Source organism: Morone saxatilis, unplaced genomic scaffold, assembly GCF_004916995.1.
Source record: "Morone saxatilis isolate NCDOM2014 unplaced genomic scaffold, NCSU_SB_2.0 Contig17, whole genome shotgun sequence".
Taxonomy (NCBI): domain Eukaryota; kingdom Metazoa; phylum Chordata; class Actinopteri; family Moronidae; genus Morone; species Morone saxatilis.
In genome coordinates, this window is record NW_023339729.1 from 11,098,225 (window position 1) to 11,108,311 (window position 10,087).

The window sequence follows — 10,087 nt, forward strand, 5'->3', positions numbered from 1 at the left end:
TTTGTTGTGGCAATTCTCAGGATGAAAACAGTTTTGCTGAGTCTGTAAATTAGCCACCAACCTCTCATCAGTTGACTGCTTTCTAGCATAGTTAGCATGCTTTGTTGCAAAGTGACGGCTCATTCTTTAAAAACTGCAACAGTTTCCTGGCATATCAGACATACAGCCGTTGATCGGACGTCAGTGAAAAAATATTTTGCTGTCCACTCCTTATTAAACACTCGGCACTCACTGGCCACTTTTCTTTTCTTTTATCCGCTCATTTTTACAAAAGAAGAAAAACTTTTAGCTCAAACATTTTCTCAAACAACGTCCACATAAGTGATCTAGACGTGTTAGAAAAGTGATTTATCAACACCGGTTTGGGATTTAACCCTAAATATAGAGCCAATTCGCTAAAATTACAGAATGTTTATCTAGGATAATCCAAAGAGCACCTGAATGCATCATAACACACCACACTCCAACAAGGGTCATTGGGCGCAATCTAATGGGGAAACATGGTTATTGCAGGGACGTCAAAATGAATGCGATTTAATAATAATTAAATTTGATAACATAGTTTGAACAAGTCAGGTGGGTTGGATTAAAAAGCTTAACGGGCCGTATATGGCCCGCGGGCCGTAGTTTGCCCATGCCTTGTCTAGCTCCAACTGCTGCTGGCTGAATCCAGTCTTAGCGCAGTGACAGATGTCATGTTAATGGTTGCCTGTGGTTCCTGGATTGACAGTATGGCACCGATATCAACAGGGAGCGAGGAATCAAGCCCCTTGCTGGGAGAAACCTCAGCCATTTGAATTTTTCAAATAGAACTTGCATGGGAGGAGAGAGAAAGCCTATGGAGATTGGATCTCCCAGGAGGAAATCGCATCTGGCTTTCACATTATCCTGTTACCTCCAAGTACATGTTGTTCTGGTAAACTGTATGAAGATCATATAATATTAAATGAACTGCTGATGAAGTGATTCCTTCATGTAAATGAAGAAAATGGCTCTATGGTGTGCAATATGTTGCTCTCACCACTGGTGACTTTGATTGATTGATAGTCACACATCGGTGGTTTTAGAAAAGTAAAAACACAGATGTGATGTTTATTCCCCTTTCAAAAAAAATAAATAATTATCTGTGTGTAGAGATTACTTTTTACAAAGAATGGAAGAAAATCTAATCTAGTGTCAGGCAATGACTCGGTTCATTCAAAATATATTCTATATTCTAAATCATTGTAACATTTACACCTGCCAATTAGATCCATAATTATGTTGTAAGTCCAACAAATAGCCTTCATCTTCCTTGACGTATTAATTATAATAACTACATCCAAAATATCTTTGAGTAGCTATAAATTCCAGCTGCTTTTTAATTGATTTTCAAATAAATAATCGCTCGCTGTAAATGCTTTTCTTATTGCATTGGGTGTGTCTGGTGAAGTATAAACTTGCTGCTGAACCATTTGTCACGCCGGGAAATCAGGTTACAAAGACAGAACCTGAGTTGAAACCCAGAGTGTTATTTTATCCATCCTGCACAGTGAGGGACCGATGCTAACAATCATGTTGGCTAGTTCTGTGACTGCATGGAGAGGTGACCCTGCCATTTTCCTCTCAATTACTGGAGGAAGCATTTGACTGGTGCACAACAGGAAGGAAAGGGAGAGGGGGGTGGCTTTATTCTGGGTGAAAATACCAGTGAGGGTCCATGGCATTCAAATTTGCAGGGCTTAATAGCCTCGGCGATGGACAGAGGAGAGTGGTGAAGAAGAATCGCTTAAATTCAGGACCGGAATGGGTGACAAGGTCATCAGACCAGTTTGGCATAACAAAGATACATCACATGCACGCAGAATGAAAACAAGCCTATTCCAATTCAAGTCTTCCCCCTCTCCAATTCAGTGACTTGAATGTCAACTATAACTGCCTGGGAAAGCAGAGACTTTGCAGAGACAAAACACCATCTCATGGCACTGTGTGTATAAATACGCATGGCAACTGCCGTGACACTGATTCACAAACCAATGAAACAAATTAAACCAATTCCAGCTCCTGCTAAAAATATGCAACTGGGATACAAACCATGAAGCTGACATGGAACCCAGTCAAGTGAGCACTATACCAAGAATGAGTAATTTGTACTTCTACTTGCCCTCCACACACATACAACACACACTTTGCTCCAGCTCTTGTTTGGAGACAAGCTTTTTGAAGTCTGGATGAGCATTTGGGAGCCAGTTAGTTCAGTCAAGCATTAAGTTGGCTGATGCCGATTTCTTTTAACACGCTGTGGTTGCACGACTGTTTGCCACTCACTTTCATTGCAGAGCATAACAGGCCCATCAACTTCGCATCATTAGCTAAATACTTCCTCTGCAAAGAAAAGCTGATAGTTTAGTTCATATTTTATTATTTAACTGTAATTACAAAGTTGTGTTCTGAAGTTGCCTCCCCAGTCACTATTTAAGATAAGTGTTCTTTAATTCTGATAAAAAAACACAATATTTTACTGAATGTAAAGAGTCCTGACCAAGGCTTCTCTTGGGGGCTTATACATATATTTTTTTTCTCATCACAAAAACACTGTTGTTATCAGACCTAAACAAACAAAGTTCATTTTAACTTGACACAACATATACAACAATACGTTTTCCCCAACTTGCAATTTAAAACCCAATTAATACAACATATAATCCTTTATAGAGCTCATAGAACAACTCACAAACTCTTCAATATGGGATTGGAAACAATATGTGATTCTCTAATAATAGCAAATCCCCTTAATGTCCACATGCAATAGATGATTATTTCCATGGCTCCTGGACCTGTACACTACTTCAGTCATTCTGGTTGGAGGGTCATGCATGATGCCACATACTCAGCAACCACTTGTGTCAAACCATGTCACTCCTGGCTGACCTTTTTATGCTTCATATCACATGTATTACACTCAAAATCATTTATTTTAATGGTATTAACTGTGGCTAAGAAGATCATAATAAAGATCATGTATATATAGAAAAAAAGAAGAAATGAAACCATTCCTTCAGTATTTCAGGACCTGATTCCTCAACAACCCCGAACAGCCTTCAACTTAACAGTCATACTTACGATTCCATCTCTATAACACAATAAGCTTATTGCTTTCAAAATGGTTGTCATCTGTCATGTTAATGTCCTGACATTAAGGAGTTTAGTTACAATGTGACAGAATTAATTTTGAACATGTGGATGTCATTATTGTACTGTTATTGTGTCTTGCTGTTTACATAAGATAAGATGTTCCTTTATTGATCCCCCGTGGGAGAAATTCAAGACTTTAACCAATCATATATAACTGGATCTGCATCCACATGTAGCCAACCATTGCCACAATATTTCAATTTTTCAGTTTCTGTCATGCAATAGTACAGTTGTTAACTTCAGGAAGTCGCATAACTACATGATGACACAAAATTGTTTCTTGTCATTAATTCCTTTAAGATTTTCTCAGTACAGAAACACTTAAAGTTCTGCAGTGAGTACAAGTGTATTTTGATTTTGATTTTGTATTAGGAATTTGTACCAGACAAAAACCCTCCAGACACAAAGGCGGTAAATGCAGAAACAAGAGTCATGTTAATTAACAGCAAAACATACAGCGTGATGTCACCTTTGTTTTTACACACACCAACCACAACAGTCTGTCTGGCCTAGGTAAGGAAATGCAAACCCACTTCAATACTTCTGTCTCATGCTCTACATCTCTAAAAGTAGATTTGTTTCACACATCGTCCCTGAGCAAACGGAGAACAAAAAGTCTGTACAAACAATGTTTACTCTGACACATCACACAGCATACTGGAATGTACTAACATTACTGTGTGCCTTGTCATGGTTGTTGACATATATATATATCTACAAGAATCCATATTCATAGTTAGAAGTTGGCAGTGTTTCAGAGGCATAACAGACATTTCACATACTGTAACACACATTTATCACATATCTCACATACAAGCTTGAGAGAGGTTATTGAGATAGGGTGAGAGTATTTAAATGGCAGTTCAGAAGGCTTAAGACTATTAAAGGTGTACAGATTAAGTTAGCACCAGTTGTGTTAAATTACAAATACAATATAATAATACTCAAACAGTCACATAAATCACTTAATTTTAGCAAACAATTTTGCTGACAAACATCTTCTTGTCTCAGAATATAAGAAATATGTTCATTTCAAAAACACTATACAGCTACAATAGAAGTAAAACATCATTACCTGAAGGTCAATATTCATAATCTTTATTATATTGAGCATCAAGTCTATAAAAGTTAATTATTTTATCAGGCAAAGAATACCAGTACAGCCTTTCTGTAAGAGCAGGAGTCACTCACACATATTGGGTATCACATTTTAGTTTTAAATTCTTCAAATATTGCTACAAAATGTCAGCATCCACTTTTTAAAGAATGTACTGAGTCATATCATAAAAACTTGTTTTGATATCACTTTTCTTCTTCCTTCAAATGAAACAAAGATTGGCACTTTTCTGTCACAGAGGGATGCAAGGAAAACAATTTTGAGCTCTGACCTTTCAACATCGCTGCTGCATGAACAGCCCCAGGGGAGGAAGTGTCCTTTCTTATTAACAGTACAATATCTAATGTGTCCCATCAAGCTTATTGTTTCACACAGCAATAAACTCCTGACCTCATACCGGCGTGGTCCTCCTGTTCACTCCATCTTTTAGATCTTTCTGAAAGCAGTTGTGGACTTGTAAAAACCCAGAGTCCCTCTCTGGACTGTAAGGCCCTGCAGTCGCACTTCCACCCTTCAGAGGGTCCCTACTGAGGGCATACAGGGATATATCTCCCATTGGCAAACCCATCCCCAACCCTCCTCCTCCTCCACCACTTCCTCCACCGATCTTCATCCCCAGTGGGGAGGGCTCGCGGGACGGGTCACTTGACCTCGAACTGGAGCGTGAGCGCCTTCGTCTGTTGCGGTAACTTGGGATGCGAGAGTATGGCGAAGAAGAGGAGGTGGTTTTGATGAAGTCGCGTCGGGCTCGGAAGCGGGTCTCTTTGTTTTTCTCAATATATATGTTGACTGCGAGAACACCCACTGATTCAGCCACGATGAAGGAGAGGGCGCCGAAGTAGAAAGACCAGCCGTAGTTGTAGTGGTTCTTCTTGTCCTCGTCCTTCTTGTCACTGGGATCTCCCGCGTTACTGGAAATATAGACAATGATGCCGATGATGTTGCTCAAACCTGAGGAGAAAAAAGAAGGAGAGAAGGAGAGGGGATGAAGAGAATTAATTGGGTATTTGAAAGAAAAGCCAATGGATGTTAAAGTACAAAAGTGGATGATAATGCCTCCAGATTTTGTTGAAATATAGAAACATTCAGGGTAACTTTAAAAGAAAGGGACAGAACTTAACACAGACACCAAAGGGAAACCCTCTTGAATTGTCATTGTCTTCTCATGTTCCTGTTTATATCCCTGTTCTTTCTGTCTGTGGCACTGCACAGAATCTATTTGTTGTCCCACCAGTTTGTGTGTTTATCTACAGTATACTGTCAGTCTCGTCCTACCTGCAGCCACAAACAGGATGCCAGCACTTAGCACAATGTTGTTCTTGTTGCTGTAGATGCGTCCAACCCCGACACACAGGCCACCCAACATCAGCAGAATGGTGCTGAGAATGGGAAATAGGCTTGATGCACGCACTATACCTGTTCATAGGAGAGAGACATACAGTGAAGCCTTCTTGTCAGTGTGTATGAAGAAATACATCACTTTGAATATATAAGATAATGGCTGGGCAGCATGGCCTTCGTTGATAATGATAATATTTAAACTAAAGAAATGGTAATTAAAGTTGCAAGTTTTAGTTAGTCATAGTATTAGATATAATGTAATTGTTATCATTAATACAGTAGTAGTGTAGTAGTAATAGTCTGGGCAGTATTAGTAAAAGAAGCATAAATATATTACTTTTTAATATCCAACATTCACTTGCTTTTCGCTCTGTTTTGGTTTTCACCAACTCTGAGGAAAATATCTGGATCTCTAAATCCTCTACTGTATTTACCAGCTACTCAATTTTGTCCGTCTGCTGTTTGGTGCTGGGCATTGATGTACAATTCTTTTTTTAAAATGGCTTAAAGACTCTAAAATGCTCCATAGAGCGGACAGGAACTGCAGAGTACTGTGATAAATTACTGTTTTTTCTTCACTACTCCTTTTAACAAGAAATGTGTCTAGCAAAGGTGTTCTTCCAAAAGGATTATAAATTATAAATTATTATTATAAAAAATTATAGAAAGAAATAGAAAAAAATAATATGGGTTTTCTTATCCCTTAAACCAAGGGGAGGCAAACTGTGTCAAAAACAAGTATCCTACTATATGTACATGCATTTCTGCGAAGATTACGAACATGTAGTATGAGAGGAATGCTTCCATGGATACTAAGGCCCGAATAACAGACGTTCCTGCTTTTCTGTGACACTAACCAAGTGAGTGCAGGATTTCATTTCCATGAGCTTATTGAAATTCATCAATATAGACAACAGCAAAGATGGGAACAGTTGCTTTGGGGCACAGGGAATCAAACTAGAAATCAAATGTGATATGCAGAGTGAGAGTGATCTAAAACCTTAAGCAAAATGGATAGATTACAGCAAGAACTGTAATAACCTAGACTACCCTTGGTTTTTAGACAATTTTCAGTGTAACTGCTCGAGTGACAGGTCTTCGTCAAACTACCTTGGTCAAATGCGAGATATGTTCTTACGTGGGTTATGTTTTAGACCAGCCCTATTGCTCACCAGCCCATAACACACTTCATCATCTCCATAGCTCCAATTACTGTCATGACATCAGGCTTTTTATGGGGGAGGGATACAGATGTCATGACACATTAAGTACCCTTGTGATAACTCCATCGCCACATGAGGGAAAAAAGGAAGGATTAAGGGTTGAAGGTTTGAAGATGAAGAGGTTGCAATGACTTACGTAAGATGTACTCTGAGCTGTCTGTATCGTAGTCGTTATCCTCTGGAAAATGATTGATCCGAAAACAGCTTCCTTTGTTGATACCTGCAGAGAAGCCAAAAGCAGTGTGAATATAACTGATGGTAGTAACAGCCTGTGCAGGGACATAATGACAACAGTTAAAGGAAAATACTGTGTCTTTATAATGGGGTTGGACATGAGAGGCTCCAAATAAGATAGAAGGTACAAAAAGAACAACCTGTTGACCATCCACTAAACCAAACTGCAACTTTTATTATCCTGAGACAAATAAGTTATAGAAACTCTGTAAAGTTTTTTTTTGGTAAAGAATTTCTAAGCTAGTGCTGAACTGTCTCGTTTCCACCTCTAACCATGTCAGAGACCGTTTGAGGACAGGCTGCTGTGGATCTGAGATTCTTAACTTCTCAAGCCCTCAGGCACCTTCTATTCAAAGACCCAGTCTCTTTACTAAGAAAATCTTCCTTCCACTTTTAAGAGAATAAAACATAGGAGTATTATGAATATTGAAAGGTTAGACATTAGAAGTCAAAAGCCTGATTTTTGCCGTATCCTGTCATTTCTGCCTTTTCTACTGCGCTAGTTGTTCTGGAGCCATGCTAGACACTTAGAAACGCCTGCTGATGTGTCAATGTAAATGCATCATCTGTATGAAGCATATGTCTAAAAACATAACCCAGACTTAACACAGCTTGGAGTTTCTCATATACTGCAATAAACTGTAAAAATATAACAGCAGGGGGCGCCCTGGTAGGTCACCTGGTAGAGTGTATACCATGTAACAAGGCTGAATCCTTAGCACAGTAGCCAGAGTTTGACTCTAGTCCAGGCCCTTTGCTGCATTTTTTCTCTCACTCCCGCCTTTCCTGTCTCTCTAATACTTTACAATTGGCAACCAAATAATCCTACTACTCAATTATAACCACACTGCTGTTGGTTACGTCCTAATAAATTCTTACTTAATTTAAATTAGAATAAATTGCTGATGTGAAAATAAGTCCTAATCAGAAGATTGGAAAAGCCCATATATTCAAACATTTCTTGCCAACCAAAGGTTAGACTTGTTTGAAGTGTTCAGATAAACTGCTGATTATTTCCTCCATGCCAGCAGCCAGTCGTAGTGCAAGTTCTGTCAGATAATGTTATTCAAGAGGAATTAAAATATTATTCTGAATATTTACATACTGTACACAAAGTTGTAGGCACTGGTGTTAGGATGAACCAATTTGAAATTAAGGAAATTTGAATTCCTCTTCTAACCTGGAAAAAAAATCATACTCTAGCAGATTTGCTTGATTTAAAGGTACCCTGTTAAGTTTTTGACCACTAGTAGTGCTATGGGGCAATTTTGTCATGAGCAGGTCAGACTTTTGTTTGCACGCACCTGCCAAAGGTTTCACACTAAAGGCCTACCACTATTTGACAATTAGCAGCAGTAATACGCTAAGAAACATAACAATGTGCCAGCAAAGGTAAGGAAAAAGAAACTAGCAAAACTTTAAAGCCACTTTACTGTATGTTTCAGTCCTATCTGTGGCTCACTGTTGACATTCAACCTTTTTTAAATGTGCTATTGCAAATAGACTGTAGCTACCGTTAATTATATATATTACTTTATATTTTATCTTTTATTTTATTTTTAATTATATTTTTACGGTCAGGGTTTTTAATTTTAGTTTAATTTTAGTTTAATGTATGTTTAATGTACATTTAATGTATGTTTTGTATTTTGTATGCTACTGGATACTTGAATTTCCCTCGGGATAAAGAAAGTATCTATCTATCTATCTAGACAGCAACTTTTCTGTGATGTCTGGGGTTTTTGAGGGGCGTTCACTGTTTGCTGTGGGTTTAGCCAGTGGTCTGTTGGGTTGCGGCTACAAAATACAAATAGGTGTGAACATTAGCTGACTAGTTGCAATCACAGGCTGGTTTTTCTATGGCTTTATGCATCCTGGTTAGCATAGGCTCTGGCTAAATGGCATTTTGTTGTATACAGCTCATAGATGATGGCTCATGTGCTACGAAATCCATTCACCACGTTTGTTAGGCCATGAGGACACATAATGTGTTTTGGTGACAAATGCTGAATGTAAACAAAACAATGGTTGTCTACACACAGCACCGTTAACATGATTCTTACTTAATATTGCAACATGATTTCCTTACAGCCATCAGCGAAAAATTCAATGTCACATTTGTCTGCTACATTTTTATGGTTAATGTCTGAGACAGCTGGGAAAGAGAGTGAAAGGAAAGCAGAGAGAAAGTGATGAAACATCCTTAGCAGCCCAGACTCAGTCTGCCTTCACTGACTCGACTCTTTCAACCTCACTCTTTCAGTCTCTTTCAACTCTCGTTGTTTTTTACAACACTCTTACCACTATCATGTCTCAATTACCCATTTCTCTCCCTCCTGTGTTCTAAACTGTTTTCCTCTTCAACCCTCTCTCAGCTTTATTTCGATCTTATTATGGACCAAGCACACTCTTTGGATCAAAACAGAAGCACAATCACTGTGTCCATACTGGGTGTGTGAGTGTATCTTGCATGTATTTTATATTATAAGATCAGTGTTTCACTGAAATTGGCTATTTTTTTTTTATTGTGTGATGCAAAAAGTCTAGGAAACAATAGTTAAAGGTGCAGGGTAAAGATTACAAGAGAAAATCAAGAAATTAAAAGTTTTCTTTTGTAAGATGAAACAAAAAGCAAAGATGTCAAAGTAAAATGATGGTATTAATAAATAATACACAAAAGGCCAGTGAGTTAATGATCAGAGGAATGACGGTAAGAAAGATAGAAGGAGAAGAGAGAAAGAGAGGGAGCTCAGTAGGGGAGGTATCTCCCCAGAGCCCATCTGTCTGAGAGACCGGAGCCCATCTTTTATTACTCAGCATAGCTTCACCATGGCAACCTCCCCCGGCAACCCAGAATCACATTTCTAGCTTCGCTTCTCAGAGGACGCCTTTGACATCTTACTAATGCATTCACCAGACTAACACACACACACACACACACACACACACACACACACACACACACAAAGCCACAAGACCAGAAAGCAGAAAAAAAAAA

The 10,087-nt window shown here is 38.6% G+C and overlaps 1 protein-coding gene across 1 annotated transcript in view; it reads right to left on the reverse strand.

Annotated features, from left to right (window-relative positions):
• Positions 1-2,381: 2,381 nt before the first annotated feature.
• The window catches only part of LOC118326384 (voltage-dependent calcium channel gamma-4 subunit-like), an 11,057-nt gene continuing 3,351 nt past the window's right edge, over positions 2,382-10,087 (reverse strand). The window contains exons 2-4 of the mRNA XM_035659366.1: positions 6,992-7,075; positions 5,567-5,707; positions 2,382-5,242 (exon numbers count right to left, since the gene is read on the reverse strand). Of these exons, the coding sequence (XP_035515259.1) occupies positions 4,683-5,242; positions 5,567-5,707; positions 6,992-7,075 (785 nt within the window). The 3' untranslated portion in view covers positions 2,382-4,682. The remainder of the gene's footprint in view (positions 5,243-5,566; positions 5,708-6,991; positions 7,076-10,087) is intronic.